Source organism: Python bivittatus, unplaced genomic scaffold, assembly GCF_059951505.1.
Source record: "Python bivittatus isolate LINGU-HERP-01145 unplaced genomic scaffold, Pbiv_v1 ctg000080_np1212, whole genome shotgun sequence".
NCBI lineage: Eukaryota > Metazoa > Chordata > Lepidosauria > Squamata > Pythonidae > Python > Python bivittatus.
Window position 1 is genome coordinate 85,293,443 of NW_028277035.1, and position 19,563 is coordinate 85,313,005.

The 19,563-nt window shown below is 40.6% G+C and overlaps 1 protein-coding gene across 5 annotated transcripts; it reads right to left on the bottom strand.

The window, feature by feature from the left end:
* Positions 1–19,563, bottom strand: IMPDH2 (inosine monophosphate dehydrogenase 2). Of its 5 annotated transcripts, none has more exons than XM_088134476.1 (16): positions 19,355–19,563; positions 15,269–15,317; positions 14,928–15,029; positions 13,970–14,044; positions 13,196–13,402; positions 11,574–11,661; positions 10,610–10,809; positions 10,184–10,274; positions 9,567–9,662; positions 9,028–9,099; positions 4,917–5,060; positions 4,275–4,419; positions 3,789–3,932; positions 3,451–3,534; positions 2,029–2,163; positions 1–278 (listed from the first exon to the last, which is right to left on the bottom strand). In XM_088134476.1, the coding sequence occupies exons 1-15, from the start codon at positions 19,450–19,452 to the stop codon at positions 2,067–2,069; spliced, it is 1,692 nt and encodes a 563-aa protein (XP_087990602.1). In that variant the 5' UTR covers positions 19,453–19,563; the 3' UTR covers positions 1–278; positions 2,029–2,066. The 5 variants fall into 5 exon arrangements, with proteins under 5 accessions (XP_087990602.1, XP_087990601.1, XP_025024414.1 ...); XM_088134475.1 differs by having other exon boundaries at positions 2,024–2,163; XM_025168646.2 differs by lacking the exon at positions 9,028–9,099 and having other exon boundaries at positions 2,024–2,163; positions 19,355–19,562.

Consider the following 19,563-nt stretch of genomic DNA (forward strand, 5'->3'; position numbering starts at 1 on the left):
TTGGACAAGGCCCTGTTCCTCCAGTTTTATTGTAAAAATAGTGCAAGAACACAGCTACAGGGCTTCTGTCGCATACAGCACCGACTCTGGAATAAGTTCTATTCAGCCTTGGTCAGAGCAGCTGATGATTCGGGGAATGGCACGCAGCTCTGCCCCTTTAGTAAAATGGCACTTCTGTGAAGGGAGCAGTTCATGATCGGGGCTACAGGAGCCCCACGTGGCAAAAGAGGCTCTGGAAAGGAGCACGGGACCGTCATCAGAAAAGACGCTTCTCGTATCTAGGAAATGAAAGGAACTGTGTTAAGCAACAGTAAAATTAGGGAGTTACAAAGCACTCAGCTCGTCCCCACCCCAGTACATTTAGAGAGCATTCAAATGCAGCATTTCGGGTGCTAGACTAGGAGCTGGGAGATTCTGAATTCAAGTCCCCGCTTAGGCGAAGTGAGTTGGGCCAGTCGCTCGCACTCAGCCCAACCCATCTAACGGGTATTACTGTGGGGAAAACAGGAGGAGGCAGCATAACATAGGCCACCTTGAGTTACACAAAAGAAAGGCAGGATGTACATATAATTAATAAGCAAATAAAGTGTAAGGCTATAGGAGTTTGATTTACGGTATTCCACTCATAAAAGCCCCACATAAAATACAGTGAAATAATTACAGTACTGGATCCAGTCTTAGGCCTGCTCCGTCTCATTAATTCATCTACAACAATTCATCTATCATTCTAGTCCAAAATGTGGTTTGTTTGGCTTTGGCTTATGTTGTATGAACTCAACCATCGTGGTCTGTTTTGTGTCTTTGTTATATGATCCTAGCCAATAAATCATTAGACCATGATTTAGCATGATGTATACATCTAATCTACCTGTGATTAAGTTAACATTTAACTCAACATTCAGGGACACAATTATTTAACCAATACAGAATAACCAATGAATATGAATGGGCAGCTTAGTTCTACCACACAGCTGCCAATATAAAGCTGGGGCAGCGAGTAATTCATCTCATCTTTCCTACAGGCAGCATCTCAGGTATTCATTTCCCACGTTTTCCCCTACAGTCCTTGTAGGCTGGTTGAACTGAGAAATAAAGACTGGCCCAGGGTCACCAAGTGAACCTCTGTAGGTGAGAGGGGACTGGAACCTATATCTCCCCAATCCTAATTTAGCACTTCAGAGCACTACACCACAATGTCTCTGAACAGGTTCCATATTTTCTCAGGCTCTGTTGTTGCTGTTTGAAAACGTCTTAGCATCTTCCAAAGTGCTTTGCCATGATCAGCATTAGACATTTTCTCTATTTGGCATACTTGAACAAGTTTGGGTATTTCTAACAAGAGCAGATGCTTAACTTGTAAAGCAGGTATTTTAAACAGCTTCTTTGGGAAAATTAAATAATGGTGGAAGCGTTAAAACGAAAAGAGATGGTCAGAGTGCCCTTTCTGATCCTATTTGAAGCAGCTCCTGGGTGCCTTCCTGCTGTCAAATGATCAGCCTATATGACTCATTATCAATGGCCACGATTTAGTTATGGGCTGGAATACATTTGCAGGGAGGAGATTCTTGGTTCAAGCTGTAAATGATACACTGGACTTATCCTGAAGGTCCTTTTTCTAGCAGAAACTAGCTACAGTGGGTATCTCTCTCCCACTCACTCCAGAGGCAGAGCTAGAAAAGGGGCTGACATTGCTTTCAGGAAAGAGAGGTCTCCTTTCCCAGTTTTGGAATCACATTCGAAGGAATAAAAAGTTTGAAAAAGGTAGGAATAACATATTAGAAAATTAGAAGAGACATGTCAGGGGGTGAACTTTTGGTTGCAAATATCGCTGAGATCCCTGGTGGGTATTTCCTCTTTTCATTTTGTCCATATCTTGGTGAAGCCAGGGCATTCTATGGTGGAAATACTTCAGCTGCTCCTGGTGGTTGGGTCTGGAGAGCACCTAGTCCTAGCTAGAAACGATTTTCTGCAACCCCTTCTGCAAAACCAAGCTTTGGCCAGGACCCCAAAGACCCTGTACAACCCTACAGATGTCTCCCAGGAAGGTATTTCTGGTGATGGTGTATCTAGTGAAGTGGGTCAAGTTTATTCTGCATTTTGTAGGCTAGTTTGAGGCAAGCCTTCTTGATCCCTCTTGATATGACAGGTGATGAGGCCTTGTGGCTGTGGAAGGAAGGAAATGAGATGATGGTTGGCTACTTGGAAATCCTCTGTCACTCGTCTTGATAACTCCTCTCACATCCAGTTTATACTGATCCCCTCTCTAACTAGGTCTTGGGCAGCAAAAGGGCCACTTTCTGGCCCCAGTAAAAAACAAATTCATCTTAATAACAAAGACTGACTTTAGGTAGTGATGGTGCCTGGCTGGCTGATGTGGAATTCTTTCTTGTAAGAGAATTCCCCTTTTCTGACACTTGTCTGGCAGAAGATATGGTTGTTAGGAATGCCATTTTTCACATCAGATGCTCTAAAGCTGACTTGCACTTCAAGAGAGTTCAAACAAGACTTGGGTTAGGGCTTGAAGCTCCCATGATGGATAGTGGGTGGTCTTAGCAGGGAGCCACCTCTTTTTGGGAGGGAAGGCCAAGAATGGCTGGTAAGACTGAGGAGAGGGCTGACAGTTGTAGGAGATACAGTTGGGTAGCCCCAAAATTGTATTTTTGGCTCTTTTGGCCCCTTTGGGACGGGTGTTCACTAGCTTGGGCCTGAATCCAAACAAGTGTGGGATGACCTGGCTTCCTGTGAATTTACCTGGAGGTCTCTGTGGAATGGAAGGCTGGGAGTTGGGGAGGGAGTCCTGGTGGAGCCAGCTGAGATTGGAGGCCGCTATTCCCTCAGTAAAGGGTAGGGGGATAGGGCACCTGGCACAGCTGGCTTCCTTTACTTCTGGTGCTGACACCCACTAGATCTCCAGAGGAGCAGCAATAGCTCTCTGGCGGCTGTGAGGTTTATGAGGTCTATGGCTGGCATTCAGCAGCTACAGCATTAGTTAGCTTCTCCTAAGGAGAATAGAGTGGGGAGACAAAAAGGTAAGCTGGTGCATTGCTGGAGACTGGCCCGCAAAGACTTCCAACTCATTCACAGCAGTGCATTGCTGCTGTCAGCTTGCTGGTCAGGCCAGAAAATCCACTGAGTTTGTCTAAGACAAAAAGGAGTAGAAAGCAAGAAAAAAAGGGGGGGGGGAAGTTGGGGATCTGCCACAATTAAGAGAGTCCTTGGCAGAGTGGATGGGCATGCTTGTTCTCTGGAACAAGGCAGGGCCAGAACAGGGAAAGGGGTATCTTCTGCCACAGGAAGCAATGCAAGAACTTTTCTGAGCACTGCTTCCAGAGCACCGGGAAGAGAGAGAGGCAGTGTAGAATGCCCTGCCTCTGCTGTGGGAAAACTGGCAGAATCAACATTTTGAATTCTCAGCTTATTCAAAATGAATGGTGCACAAAACAAGCTTACGAGTGAAGGCCGTGAACCCCTCCTTCCACTTGAGCAGATGTTGTCCTCTTTTCAAATTTCAGCTCTCCAGAATACATCATGGCCCTAGTGATCAAAGGAAGGAACAATGAAATTCCCAATCTGCCACAAAAATCTCGCATTTGGAACAACACAAGAACTATAACCATGCAGTTGTCTGACCAACCCAAATCAATCTGTAACAGGAACTGAAGTCTTGCTCCACAGATTTCAAAACACCAGTGTTCCCTCATATTCATATGGCCATTGCCAACAACAGTTCCAAAATAATCCTGAGGTAGAGATCAGGGTAATGACGGAGAAACTGTTAATGCTCTCACCTCAGCTGCGTTAGACTCTTTGCACCAATATCTTGGCAGGAGTGCTGGATGCCAGCAATCAGGTATGGCACGAACTTGTGGATTGAGCCCTTGTCCTGCACAGCCCCAGAGACCCCCTGGGCCACTTTAATTTTATCTGTCTCACTGAGAAGAACAAACAACAGAAAAGACCTATGAGAACTGCAGAACTGTGATTGTTCAATCCACTAATTATCTTGAAAGAGATGAGGAAATAAACATTTTAAAGGCGAAAACAAAGTAGTAAAAAGAACTGTACATCACAAATCCCCCTCCTCTCCCCCACCTAAATTATTAAATACCTGTCCAAAGGTATTAATGTATTCAGAAATGCATTCTGACAACCTCCTAGAGGAAGCCAATCCTATAAAGGTGAAACAGAGTCCTTTAACTTCAGTTTTACGTATACCTTCCCTTTTCTGTGTGGATTCGTTTGCTGGCACAGTGCTCTCAAAGTATCCCTCCTACCTGAAATATCTGTTCTGGCTGCCCAGGTTCTTGTCCATCGCATCAAGCGATCCCATGCCACGGTATTTCTTCAGCCTGATCCCATCAGAGAAAAAGTACTCCCCGGGGGCTTCTGAGGTGGCAGCTAGAAGGGACCCCATCATCACTGGAGCCAGTGAAAACAAATACAAGCAACAGTACATGAGGCGCGGTGGAAAGAAGTGGAAAGGAAACAGGACAGGAATTTGGGGAAGTAGGTTAACTCTGATATCAGCTGGCTGCATCCATGTGCTGTATATACACGTAAAACTAGGTAGACGTACGTAGCTTATCAACACCCATCTATGCCTGCATATTATGAAAACCTATCCATTTTTCCAAAGGCACATATATGGATATGATGTAAGTATTTCTCTGCAGCTATCATAACATACAGTGCTATCTATAATTATGCTTCCTGACAAGTTCCCCAATATAGGCATGGTTCCCAGACATGCACTGAAGCCACAAACATGGTAATACAGTACAGTACAGTACAAGATATCATTATGGCCCTGTACCCGGGAACAACTCCATTCCCTTCTAAAAACTGTGACTGGAAATTATCATGATCCCATGAGCTGAAAGTTAGTAATAGTAAATAAGTTGTAACTCTAATTTCACCTGTAGAAGCTCCAAGTGCAAGGGCCTTAGCAATGTGTCCAACAGTCTGGATGCCTCCATCGGCAATCACCGGCACACCAAATCTTCGAGCATACTCAGACACTTTGTAGACTGCTGTGGCTTGAGGCCTACCACACGCTAAGACTAAACAGGATGGGACAGATGAAGATAAAAGAAGCAAAAGAGGTCAATCTTTATTCTACAGCAGGCTTCTGAGAGATGAGAACTCCTCTTTTAACATGTAAGGATTCTCAAAGTGCGTGGCATTTTTAGCATGAGCCAAGAAAAGCAACTCAATCCTTCAGCTATTTCTTCCCAGGGTGCATCGAGGGAGTCATACGTCTTTCCAATTCTGGCAAACCTTAGAGGGTAATATCCCAGAGGCAGCTATAAATCCATGCATGTATGATGATTAGTAGTTGGTTCCAGTCAACCTAGTTGCAGATAGCACTCTCCAGCCATAGTATTAGTCACTGTCTGACTGTAATAAAAACTTGGTTTTTACTTGATGATCAGAATCCAGCATCTTGCATTGAAGTTTTTATCAAGCTAGCTACCTGGCACACAGGGTGCCTGAAACCAAAGCAAAATGTCATCTGCTTAAAGCTCACAATGAGTCAGGAAGAGAAAATCATCAAAAGATCTCCAAAATATATCTGCAGGGGCTCTTTTACACTTTGCATCAATTGTGTGCCTCACTATGCACAGATTGTAACTATATGTTGTATCGTGAAGGCCATGCACAAAGATTGACATAAATGCCCCATCCCTCCCACCAAACAGGACATTCTCCCCAGCTGACTTTTAACTCAAAATCTTTTTCACCACTATGGTTAGAATAGTGATTCAGATTCAGTCATGACCGTGCAAAATTAGAGTACAAACTTCCTGTTAAATGCAGAGTTTCAGTACTATCTGCACTGCCAAAGTCAACTCAGTGCTTCACCAAGGAACTGGACCTGATACAAAACACTTTTGCACTAACTCAGCTGTTACAGTCCTTTCAATTTCTAGGGCCAAGGACAGGCAGCCCAACCAATTTCAATTTTACAGCAACTGCATTGAACTGGAATTCAAATCAACCATGAAATGGGCTGCCAGCAAAATCAAAACAGCGTTAGTCCTAAAGAGATGGTCTCATTTTTGCAAAGGCAATATTGAAGGTTAAGGTTAAAAAAGTTAAAAAGGAGTTTTTTATGTTAAAAACTTTTAAAACCTATCAAGCGATACACAAACACACAAGCTGCTCACACTTCAAAAATAGTTTGAAAGAATTGCTTTAGACCTTGCATGAGTTCAGCACACTTCTGCCATTCGTTAAAGGAGCCCACTTTCTTCAGGCTTCCATAAGAGCATGAAAAAAGATGCAGTCGTTTGAATGAATAGTAGAAAGATGTGGTCATGCAAGGCTCAAAGCATTTTTTCCAAATAATTTTTAAAGCATGCACAGCCTTATAAAATTTGCAGTTATCTCTAAAATAGAAAAGCAATCATTGAGCAGCTGAGTTTTGCAAGTTGATATCTATACAACGGTACACTGAGACCAACCCTTTAAAAATTAGTATATGGTACCATGGAGTGAGAGAAGTTCCCAGCTTCATGATTCACACAGGTGGTGTTGGGTTCAAAGCAGGGTTTGAAATTTGCCATAGTAATTTGGTATGAAACTGTTTTAACCATTTAAATTTCCAAAAATAAGAGATACAAAATAGGTAGATATAGTCTTTTATTGAACAAACTCATAATTGTCTAAAAGGCTACAACAATCTCCCTTAAGGGAGAGGTCTGGCAGTATGTAAAAGGAACTTTGCTTAATTGGGAAAACAATGGTTTAAGCACAAGATTGTTGTGGTCTTGGGCCTCCACAAAACAACTCGTATTCTTGCTGGACATATAGCCACTCTAATAACCGGTGTGCAGATGTTTTATCATATAACATTCCAATCTTGTAATAGGGTCACTCCAACCATTCTGGAAGTGGACCACTCATAATGGCCTGTTTTAGTTTTGACCATCTCCAAAATACTGGTAACAACCATGCCACGTCTGTGACAGTTTATTTAGGATCAGAATTCTTAACAATATCTAAGGATGCACGCACTTTCTGACCCCAAGCAGGCCACTGTTTCAACTCACCCCCTTGGTTGTCTATAGTGATTGGCAGTGATTTGCCAGGAATTTAGGAAAAAAGATATTTTCCAGCCCAACTTCTCATAACATTTAGGCCTATGCACAGATCATGCTGAACTATAAAATAATTAAGTGGCAAACATGTTATGCATGTGTCATTCACATGGCCTCCGGCTTCTCCTACACAAGCTTTTGCACATCCCAGTTCATGGTCTGGCAATGATTAAGTATGTGATCTGAACCCAAGATGATGTTACATTACATAATGTAAAACAAAACTATTTCAAACCAGAAGCATATACTATGGTTTGTGGCAGTCAAAAGTACCACACTTCCTCTACTAAGATGGCACATTTAACCATTGTCAAAGCATGGACAGAAACCATGTCTCTCCACCCATTCACAGGATGAGCCAGTGGCCACATGCAGAACACATTCACCCAGTTTAATTGTTCAACTGTTTTGTAAATAAGCGTAATGTGTGAATGTAATTCAATGGGAGATAGCTGAAACATACTTTGAATTTGTGATATATTTAGATATTACTAAATAGAGCTTTGCAGTACTTCACAGACGCTTCAGGGAACATGGGAGGGAATGTAGCAACTCCTTAAACTAAACATGTCTTAATTGGCTTAATATATATCTGACATTAAACTCAAACTAGAAAAATATAGTACCAAGTAAAAAAAAAATCCATTGTACCTATTTTGTATCACAAGAATCTACAACATTAAAAATAAGTGGACAATGGGAAGACATGTAATTCAGTAATCTGAGAGTTCTTGGATTATTTCCACAATATTAGCATTCTTCAGGCTACATTTTCAAAATCAGAAGAAAATGTGATACCAGAATTTAAGAGACCACATAATTTCAGCTATCATCAGCCCAAAACAACATTAACATCTTTCTAGATGTTTTAAAAATCTACAAACAGGCTATCTGAAATGACTAGTTTTATTCTGTTTAGAAAAATTATATGAGTTGGTAGATTCAGTCAAGATTGTCAATCACAAGAAAAACTCTACAATTATCTGGGGAATATCTAGCAAACAGCTACCTCTCATAAATGGAAGGTTAGGGAAATTCTTAGGGAAACAATTATCACTTCTTCCTACAAGAAGTCTCTTGATCAATAAGAAACATCTATGATGTGATACAATTGCACAGCAAAATATGTTGAAGCCCATTTTCATACTGGAAGTTAAGATCTTAGAGGGAAAAAAATCTTGAATGGGAAACACAAAGTAATTATGGTATTTCAAATACTGAAAAGGTTGCCTACAAAGGATCACTTAACTGAATAATGATTCATTTTAAATTACAGAGGTAGATATTTAATTAAAACATTTAAATGACTGCCTAGAGCAATTCAGCAATACAAGATCTTTTTGGCAGGTATAAAAGACCACCTGTGTAGCTCTATAAAGAAAACACCAAGACGGGGTCACTCTTTCTCTTTGGAACTGGCCTACAGAACATAATAAGTATTCAATAACCCTAACAGTGTGTCCGCTAAACATAAATCTTAGTACGTGAATTTACACCAACTCATATTATAGCCAATTTAACATATGAAAGAGGTAGCACATTACCTATTTTGCATTTCATACAGATGAAAATTAAACCAATTTAACTTTTGACATCAAGAGATTCAGATTCATAGTTCAACTATGTGCAAGTAATTACAGAATTTGGGGCCATAAAGAAAAAGGAAGAGAGCAAAGGAACCTTCTTAAATGTCAGTTTTCGATTGCTAGCACCAAAAACGACAACATTAGAACCCTGCTTTCAGAAAGACGCAGAACAGAAAGCTTCTCAGCTTTAACAACCAGTATCCAAAGCCACAAGACCCCAACTGTGTCTATGACCAGATTATTCTCAAACAAGCAGAGGGGCAGGAGGAGATAATGGGCAGCCAATCAGAGCCTTCCTCCAAGCCACAAAATTAAGGGGCAGGGAAGGGGCAATGACTTACTATAGGCGCCAGTGACCGTGGAAGGACATTTGGGGCTGTGGGACTTTAGGTCTGGAGGGACCTTTGGAGCAGCTGAACAAGACAAAAACACACACAGTTTAGAGATAAAGAGGGAGGAACAAGCAACGCTCTCCTGAACAGTGACGCAATGCCAGTATGCAACTTGGCATTGTGCAGCCAGGCCACACTCCAATCACTGCAAGAAGGGGGGAGGGGGGTAAGCCTGAGGAAATGCCTCCAACTGTGAAACAGCCCTGACTTTAGGAACCCAGCAAGCCTCTCTTTGCTGTTCCAATGTTGATCTGACACACAATCCACGCTCACAGACCGACTCTTCTATCTCAGCTGCTCAGAGTAACATCTCAGCCACTATACCACTGTTATGGCAAAAGTGTAGAAGCCTACCTTCAGAATTATGACTGACTGAATTGGATCTAACCACCCCCCTGAGCACCCCCCTCCCCAAAATACTGTACATATTTTTGTCTAGCAATCCATAGGGTAAAATCAGATCGATGGTCTGCAACACTATTCTTTACCTTCTTGTGTGATGCAGATAGACCCGCTGCCCATGCCAACTCTGAGAGCATCAGCCCCAGCGTCAATCAAGTTCTTTGCCTGGGCTGCTGTCACCACTGAGAAAAGGGAGAGAAAATGCATGAGAAAATTGGCCTCCAGTCACATAGCAGCTACCATCACTCTACCCCAAGTCTGCAAGAAATGGCTCCTCCTTTCAAACAAACAGGCCCAAATGCACAAGCCCATTTTTCAGATTACAGAGGAAGCCATCACACCATCAACTGGAAATGTAGGGTCAAATTCCAGTTCTTGCTGGATTGTGCTGGATGAATCAGTTCTAACCACTGAAAATCGGGATGATTATCATTAGGATAGAGAACTATTCTCTTCAACCAAGGTATCTTCACTAATAGATTAAAGAGGAACTATTTGATCTCTATTAGAGCACCCTTCGAGTGTTGTAATACTGCTAGCTTCCATTTTCATTTGTCACATTTTAGTAATTTTAGGATAATAATGATAATAAAGATATCAATGCAAATGGTAAGGTGGCCTCCCCATCCATAGCACATTTATGGACTCAGTTTAATCAGCAAAATGTTCATCAAAAACATACAAACCAAATTTTAACAGTTACCATTGCCTCCAATGACTTGCAGATGAGAATATTTCTCCTTGATGTATTTGATCATATTGATTTGAAAAATGGAATTCCCCTGAGATGAATCCTGAGATTAAAAAAAAAAAACCAGAAACACAAGAATGAATCCTGTATTGTTCCTTTAAAAAATTAAATTTATTTAAGGAGGAGTCCAACATTCTGTACAAACACTTGCCACGTTCTTCTTTCTAGCTACTAGTTAATGTGAATTTAAACTGAAGCAACTCTGCATAAGATCTCATTGAATCGATCAGCAACTTTCAATAATGCAACTCCTAATCCTTCAGAAGACCTAAAACAATTACAGTAATTTCACCTAATCACCAAAGTGCATCTAACATAAAGTTCAACTATATCTCCTTTGCTACTCTTTACTGGACTCCCACTATTTCTAATACTCACCAATACAACGACATCCACTCCAGCTTGCGCCAGCAGATCAAGACGATACCTATCATCTTCATGGGTCCCAATTGCTGCCCCACAGAGCAACTGTTTCTTGGTATCTTTTGAAGCCAGGGGATAGTCCCGATTCTTTTTCAGGTCTGTGCGGGCAATTATGGCCACCAACTCCCCCTTTTCATTAACGATTGGCAATTTTCCTTGAAGTTGAAAAAAATCTGCTGTTATTTCTGAGTCATAATTTTGACTTTTTGTCCCTATTTTTGGTAACATGGCAACTAAAGTAACACAGCCAAATAGCTTAATCAAGTAGAATTGATTCAAAAACATCTGATTCCTAATTCAGCTAACACTACAGGTGATTAATTAACCAAGGAAAAGAGAAAATAGGATATCTATTGGGAGCCCAAGTTAAGAATGATATTTCTTTTTCTTTATAATACTATTCATAGATACAGTCCAACAACACTATTTATTCAATATGCTTTTCCTTTATTTTGATCTGTATGAACCCAACTGTTACGGTTTAAAGACAGTGGCTTACTGTGAAAACAACCCATGATGGCTTATTCAAACCTGGGTCAGCCAAGTGTATGAACCTACTAATAGTGAGTTTATGGGCTAAACTAGTTGAGCACAGAAGCTAGATTTTTTTCCTAAAGGGATAATGGGATTATTTATCTATTACAGCTATTTGTATGCTACCAGACTCTATGTATTTGAATGTCTGAATTGCCTCACTTTAAACAACATGGCCCTGGACAACAACCTAGAGCTACACTAAAAAATGCTGATAAGGCACAATATAGCATATTTACTTAAGAAGTTAGCAGGATTCATGCCGAACCATGATTCTTAGGGTTACATCACAGTAACAAATCAAGCCATAAAATTAAGTGCAGGATGAAAAGTGCAATAATGTAATACCCAACACATAAACTATCTTATAGCAATTCCCACAAACCTTTTTTACTCCTCTGCAAGATTTCATTCGCTTCTTTTAATGTAACTTCTGCACTTGCTACAACAAGATCTTCCCGTTTGGTCATGATCTATGAAAAATAAAAAGCTGAAGTAAGGCAAATAACCTTTCTATCTTGGCTAAGCAGCACTGTCTAACAGAGAAATAAATGTCAGTCTGGTTCCCTAAGAGCAAGGATGGCTACATTTGACTCTCAAAGCAAACCTCATTTATTATATTTATTATTATGGAAGTGCAAAGAGGTTTCAGTCAGACGTAATACAATTAGCTTAATGTGGAAAAGGGCAATTTACCATAATGGAAGGAAAGCAACGTGGTGCCAGACATAATTATTGTCCCAAAATCAAGAATTACACAATTCAAAGTAATTGTCTCTATCTGGCTTCTCAACTAATGCAACCATCAGTTTTTAAAAATCAGTTTCAGATATAACTTCAGATTTAACAGCTCACAGTTCACACTCCACAGTTTCAAAAGCACAAGTTAAATAATGTGGGATCTCAAAAATAAAAGAAAATCCATTAGTAATATTTTTCATTATTAAAAATATAAGCAACATTAGAAAAAAACTGAAACTAGAGCCATTATTCTGTATTAATTGCTTACAAATCTTATAGCCTGGAACACTACAGAAAAAGTGGTAGGATTTTTTCCCCTTGGAATCTATTTGAGATACCGGGGTGTGTGGGTGTTAAATGGCAAAGGCTTAATCACAAGTGCCTTCAGCTACAAACTGAAGTGGTATAGCCTGGACATGGGCACACATTATTCTCACTTATCTACCTGTACAAGATCAAAGACTGAAGGATTAAAATGTCTGGCCTCACAGGAATAACTCAGGAATTATTTATTTGCTTAACTGTTTTATGATCGCAGGGCAAGTTCAATCATCTGAATGCTATCTGAAGCTGTTTCTGAATAAGCAACTGTAGCCTTTCCTTTTCCTGTTCCCTTCTTATCAGAAATCCTTTAGAAATGTGTTATAAGCAACTCCTGTCTGAACATTAAATCATGCCATTAGCAGGTTTTGTCAGCACAAATCTAAAAATAGCACAAGAAATCAGAGCCAGCTCCAAGACAGATTGGAACGCTGCAATGCTAAAACCCCACGTCCAGTTACAGTGGTTACACTAATGCAAATTTCAGAAGGCTTTCATCAGGCAATGGGAAGAAAGTCAGCTAGCTGAAAAGGAAAATATTAACTTGCAAAACAAATGCTATGCTGCATGCTCTCTGGACAACAGGAGCAGGTCCCAGAATATATTTTAAAAAGGGGGTACTAGGAAAAAAAATACCGCAAAACTATAAATACATATCACTTAATAGTAAACCCTAGGTGCCTTAGCTCAAATACAAGCCTTCCTCAGAAGCAACTATCATAAAACATGGTATTTTATCAATAAAAACATCAGAATAAAGTCATATATTTTATATAGTCAACACTGTTTTTCTTGTCAATACAACAGGATTAAAATCCTTTCTTTTCATTCAGGGAATGCTGCATTGGTTCCTTTTTGTGTATTGCATCTTCTGAAACATTAAGAAAAATTAATCTGGCCCACATTTCAGCATATACAACTGGAAAATTTCAGACCTTCACTAACCTCACTAAGAGGCAGGTCATGCTCTTCCTCTTTCAGGAAATCGATGTCTCGGGATGAGATAATCCCCATGAGACGGCTACCCATCTTCCCATTGTCTGTTATGGGGATGCCACAGAATCCATGACGGGCTTTTGCTTCAAACACATCTCGGACACGATCTTGAGGGCTCAGCACCACTGGATCTGTGATAAATCCTTGTTCGTATTTCTGGAGTAGGACATTAAAAAAAGAGAATGAGAGACAGACGGAGCTATGGAAAGAACGGTCATATCACTCTTAGGAGGCTGATCCCTATTCATCTAAGCCAGATCCTCTGAGATAACGAACAATCATTACTGCAGCATGTAAAGCTATGGCTCTGAAACATGACTGAGGATTCTCCAAAGCACCAAACACAGATGTACTGTATATGTGGGCAGAGATAAGCAGCATGCAAAAAACAGTGCATACATGGAACCCAAAGCTCCTACCCAGATGGCAGGAGGCATCAAAAGCAACTATAGTTACTGTAATGCTAACATAATTAGAACCAGTTAAATATATCCTGCATTAGGGCCCACCAGTTGCTGATCTTAACTCTGATCAGAAGACTCTAATTAGCTTTAATTAGATGCAACTAATAAGTGTCGTAAGACATTACCTATCACAAGACAGAGGGGAATTGGGAAGAAGAGAGGAGGAAGCATGCAATCACTTATCTATTCAACTTGTTATCAGATCTTTCATTCCAGCAGCAATAGCTTACACAAGCATTCATAGAAACATTGGCTTTACCTTAACTTTCCGTACTTCGTTGGCCTGGAATTCTGGGGTACAGTTATGATGGATGAATCCGATCCCCCCCGTGAGCTGAGCAAATACAGAAGGAAACACGTGTTGAAACTAGAGTAAGGTCCTTCATTGCCATCTGCCAAGAGGTAACAAGTTCAGCAGAAATACTTCACAGACTGATGCAATTATTTAAGGAGAAGATTCCATCTTGGAAAGAGATAGTGTTAAGGACTGATATGACAGAAGTACATACTCTGAAGAATGTGTGTAAAACTCAGCTTTTAGTTAAAATTTTCCCAATAGGAATCTTTCATTCCTGGCAGTTTATGGAATTAACTATTACTTATATTCTACAATGTATTATTTTCATTCTATAATAAAACAATTAATTTGGGAATGGATGGATGGATAAAAACAGGAGGGAAGAAATGTTCATGTCTGTAGCATTAACCAAATCCTATATCATTTTTTTTTTTAAAGAGGGCATCTAATTTGTACTAAATACTCTAGAGATGCTTCCCTTTTTTCTTGGGACTTTTGTACCTTGAATAATAAACTGCCCTTCAATACTTTCCCAGAAAACCAGGAAACAGTGAAAAAAAAAAGTGGCAGTGAAACCTGGACAACTGGGTGGCAGCAAAGGAGCATGTAATACCTGGAAACACCTTGAATGACAGAAAGTGACAGCCTCACTCTGCCACTAAGATTTACATGGCAGTGACTCTAAGGTTTTCTTTGCTAATGTGATTAACAGCACCATCTCTTGTATCTTTCATCAAAAACAAATTCTACTGTGTTTCACAAATCCTAAGGAACAGCATTTAGGACTATCACCCAAATGACGAAAATGAAAACGCTCTCAGCAGTCACCTACTATGATACCAGTCTGCCTTTCCCAAATATAAACAACCCCACTTCAGACTATGTCAATCCTTCCCTCTCTCCAGCTCTGTTTACTTACTGCCATTGCAATGGCCATGCTGGCCTCTGTTACAGTGTCCATTGGGGAAGATACCAACGGTGTTTTCAAGCTTATCTTCTTGGTTAGAGCAGAAGTCAAGTCCTTAAAATAAACAGAATTATTCAATAACAAAATGTTACATGATTTCAGGATATTCCATTCCAAGATTCCTAGTTAGCTAACAAGGGTAGTAGACATTTTTTTTAATCTTTAGGAATGTAAAAAGAAATTTTTAAAAACTTCTTTGGTTACAAGACCCTAAATTAGAATTATTAAGGAAGAAAGCAGATGATTCAAAACATTCCTTTAATATGCTGTACAAACTTCAACCCCATACTCACCACTTGGTCTGCAGTAAAATCTATGTAGCCAGGGAGTATAAGGAAGTCACTGAGTAAGGAAGAGAGAAAAATGTTATTGAGCTTGTTAACTTATCAATCCTGTTCGTGTTAACATGTAATTATAGCTTCTATGTTGTGGATCCTTGTAACACTTATGAGAAATCATTTGCTATTATTCCTATCCCAGAAATTCTGATGCTAAGGGCCAAACTGAAAATACTGCAACTGGTAAGGTTATTGCTTAACAAGAACAATCTAAGCTCTTTAATAATTACAGAACTTAATCCCATCCCCTGGAAAATTAATATTTGCTGATGACTTGTGTAGCTTATTTTCCTTTTCAATCCCAAGTTTTTTGCTGATTTTCAGAGTCATGAATTTTAGTCACAGAACTTCAACATAATATGTACCTTGGTCCTGAGAACTGTGTGTGTGTTCATGCAAGGCCAAAACTGCCAGATCCAAAACATGTGAATAGTCAAACTAGCAGGCTTCCTCAAATCTCATGCACACCACCTTCAATTTAATTATGCATCCATAACACTCAATGCTCCTAACACTGCTATCAAAAGAGAGGAGGTAGAATGCAAGAACAAAAAAGTTGAACAATTTTTAAGGATTAAAAATAATTATATCAGTGAAAGCAAATATTTATCCTTAACATTACATAAGCCATGGATTCAAAGGAGATCAGGAGCAATATATTGTCCAAGAAAATCTCTCTGAGATTCAGATATAGGATTTGTTTTTTAGAACTTATTTTCAACACTAGAGTTCAGCCCACAGAATTGTTACATAACTAAGACCTCTTAAAAAATACACATTCCTAATTAATAGAGATTTAGGATGGTTTCAAGCCTACTAAGACACAATAGTCTACTTTCACTAACTCCCACTCCCATTTTGAGGAGTATACATTTATTTTTGTTATTGTCTTTTCAAAGGAGAGAGTCTGTAATTATAAGTAGAACATATACAGGGATGTCAGTCCTTGGTTTCTTGAGGAGCAGTGGTGACCAAGATTTTATCTTAAGACCCTGGAAAACTACTCCAATTAGAGTGAAAGCACTGAACTAGATACACCAGTTGTGACAGTAAATAAGTTTTCATATGTTCAAGATTTCCCAGTTATAGGGAAACACTTTCAGGTAGGTATGGATTTCATGCAATTAGATTTTGTAAATACCCTATGATATGTTTGCTTTTTTTTTTTTCCTGGAATACCACTAAGGAAGGACAAGTTCCCTAGTAAAATGTTCAGGAGGAAATGTTAGCTGATATTTAACCAAAACTGTGACCCAAACTTGAAAATCTTCCAGGAGTCCTAAAAAGACCTTCTATTGCACTTCTTTCTCAATATTATGCTAAAAGAGAATTTCCATACAGAGGTAGTAATATCCAGGGTTGTGCTGAAAACACACAATGACTACTGAGAGATTTAACCTCTATACATTTTTGTAATCCCAGTCTACCTTCTATACTATCAACATTTACAAATACCAGTTTTCTAAATGTTGCCATTTTTACATATAACATTCGTATCAATTTCTGAGTCTGACCTGATCCTGTCTTAACCATCTCTGTACTGTACAACTTTGTGATAACTCTGACACTAAAATCTGCAATATTCAGAAATTCAGTTTCTGCATTACAATGCAAGAAAAGACAAGGATATAGAAGCTTGATGGGAAAAATCTCTTGCTAATTGGATTTTATTGCATTTATTAGTAGATAGCAGCTGACACCTATTGTTTGTAAAGAACTTGGTTTTTCAACTATAAAGTTTATTGCACACCAATATGGTTTATTTATAGACAGCAATTCTCTAAGGTAGGCTGGGACAGGAGCACTGCTGGTAAGAAAAGTCAGTCAACTTACAGTGTAAGAATTATTTTCAGAGCGCTTTCTCAAATGACTTCCTAGTCAGAGAGAAACTTATGAAGTATGTGCGTAAACATGCCCTACCCCCAAAACAACTGGGATCACATGAAACCATTTGCTAACGAAGGGGTGGGGGTAGAAGAAGAGAGTGAATTGAAAAAAGAGATCTAGCAGCTGGTGCTTCTGCCATATAAGTAATATACACTCCTTGTTCTTTCTGTTTTAGGAGAGAAATCACAAACTTTCTCTTAGCCATGCTTTATAGTGTGAATTTCTTTAATCATGGTTTTAGCTATTCTCATGAATTTTAACAACTGATTATCATTTTTTTACTGTTAACTTCCCTGAATGCAGAAAGGTAAGACATAAACTACATGAATAATCTTCTCTATTAGAGCTCTATTTATTTATCACTAGCACAAGATGCTCAGAACATGGGTTGGAGTACATTCTCTATCCCTTGCAGTGTAACATTCACGCAGTTACAGCGGGCCTCCCACGAGTGAGGGGAAAGAAGACACCAAACTGATTCTCCTTCGAGGGGGGTGAGAGCGCCCAGACCGGAGTCTGGAAACCTCTTTTATTGAGTACATCAGAGGGCTGGGTTAAGCATATCAGAGGGCTGGGTTAAGCATATATACGTCACACTACCTAATACAAGCCCATAACCATATATGATAATACATGAAACACAAGGGATCATGTGCTCCGATTGAGCACATGACAAGCTGCGGGGGCTTGCCTCCTGAAATTTGAGGCTTTTCCCCAGGTTGTTGCTGGTACTTTTCCATGCTAGCTTCCTTGTTAGCGTACAACTGATTTTACTAGTCTGCACTAACAGAAATGCCTAGCATGTGATGGGGTGTTATAATGCAACATTGCAGTTTTTTATATAAGGATTATGAGCTAAGAACTAAAATTGGTCACATGAAGCAACAGGTGGCTTAGTAATGCATATACTGTGTCCAGGCTCAGTAGAAATAAATGTAACCTGGGAAGCTGTATTAAATGCCCTAGGTTTATAACTTCCAAAAAATGGACAGTGGTCAGCTGGGTGACACAAAGATAGTTCATAGTGGCATGTACCTTTCACATTTGTGAGCACAAAATTTAAGAGAGAGATTACCTTATAAGCCTGCAAAGGGTAGAATTTTGGGGTATGTAGAACAGCTGTCTTGTGGATGTACAGATAGTCCACAGTTTAAGAGCAAGTTCTGTTCCCAAGGTATGTAGGCCGGAACAGTATTATTGTATAATACTGCATAAGTAACTTGAATCATTGTGTATTTAACTCGGATCATTGTGTATTTAACTCGAATTTTGCTACAATAGGTTCCGTTCTTAACTACAGGTCATCCATAAACTGGGCATTCTTAACCCAGGGACTACCTGAACATCAAAATTTAAATATTAGGAATGCCAGGAGTCAGAAGGGAGAGCTAAAAATGACCAGAAAGGACTTCTCCTTGACTGTTAATATGCAATATACATAAGAACGATTCTGCAAAATTAATTTTGCTCTGAAACAAGTTCTGCCCAGCCAATGAAGCATGTTACAGTAAAGAGGTTATTATTATTATTAGATTTATTATGTCATGAACCCTTCAGTTTAAAGGCTCCTTATTTCATATTATGACCAGTGCACATTGTTCCAATCGTTATTTCATTCCATTCTTCAGTTGCGCTTAGGTATAAAACTCCTCCACCAGGCGAAGCTGGTGAGGGTCTCTCCTCCCCTACAGACACCTAGAAGGAGCCAAACAGCAACGGAGGGGGCACCAGCCTGCAGCATAATAACGCGCTGCCGGTGATCTTAAAGGAAAAAGCGCACTTTATGTCCTGCGGACTTGGCACGATGCTTTTAAACTTCCCTTTCGGCCCTCCCCGCCCCTCAGCCGGCATCACCCCCATTTTTCGATGCTTCGCAGCTGGAGCAGGTCGCCCCCGAGGTGGCCCCCCCCACCTGCCGCGCCGCCGTCCACCTTTACCCTTCAAACGGGCTCCCGCTGTCGCCGGGGCTACGGCCGCGCTACCTCAGAGCGGGGGTCACCGCGCTGGGGAAACTCAGGCTCGGGATCCCGCTCGAAGCGCCGCCCCGTCACCTTCCCGCCCGGCCGGACACCGCGTGGCGAGTCAGCGGCGCCGCCGCCGCCGCCACGCTAGTCTCCCTTCCCTCCTTCTCCTCCCCGCCCGCCGCCGCCTCACTTGTAAGTGAGCCCATCGCCAGAGTTCAGCATCTGCTGCGCCGTTAGCCCGTCGTCCGGCACGTAGCCGGTGCCGCCGCTGATCAGGTAATCGGCCATGGTCGTTCGGGTCGGGTCGCCTCCCCTCAACTCGCGGGTCACCGCCTCGTGCGCGCGCCGGCCGGCCTCCTCGCCTCAGAAAGACTCGAACGTCACCGATGCGAGACAGAA

Excerpts from the sequence above, each read along its gene's own strand:
- IMPDH2 (XM_088134476.1), bottom strand. The coding sequence starts at position 19,452 with ATGGCCGATTACCTGATCAGCGGCGGCACCGGCTACGTGCCGGACGAC. Across the intron at positions 10,810-11,573 it reads CTTGCAGAGGAGTAAAAAAG|GAAAATTGCCAATCGTTAAT; the intron begins GTTTGTGGGAAT and ends TTCAACTTCAAG. Across the intron at positions 2,164-3,450 it reads GGGGTTCACGGCCTTCACTC|CCACAAGGCCTCATCACCTG; the intron begins GTAAGCTTGTTT and ends TTCCTTCCACAG.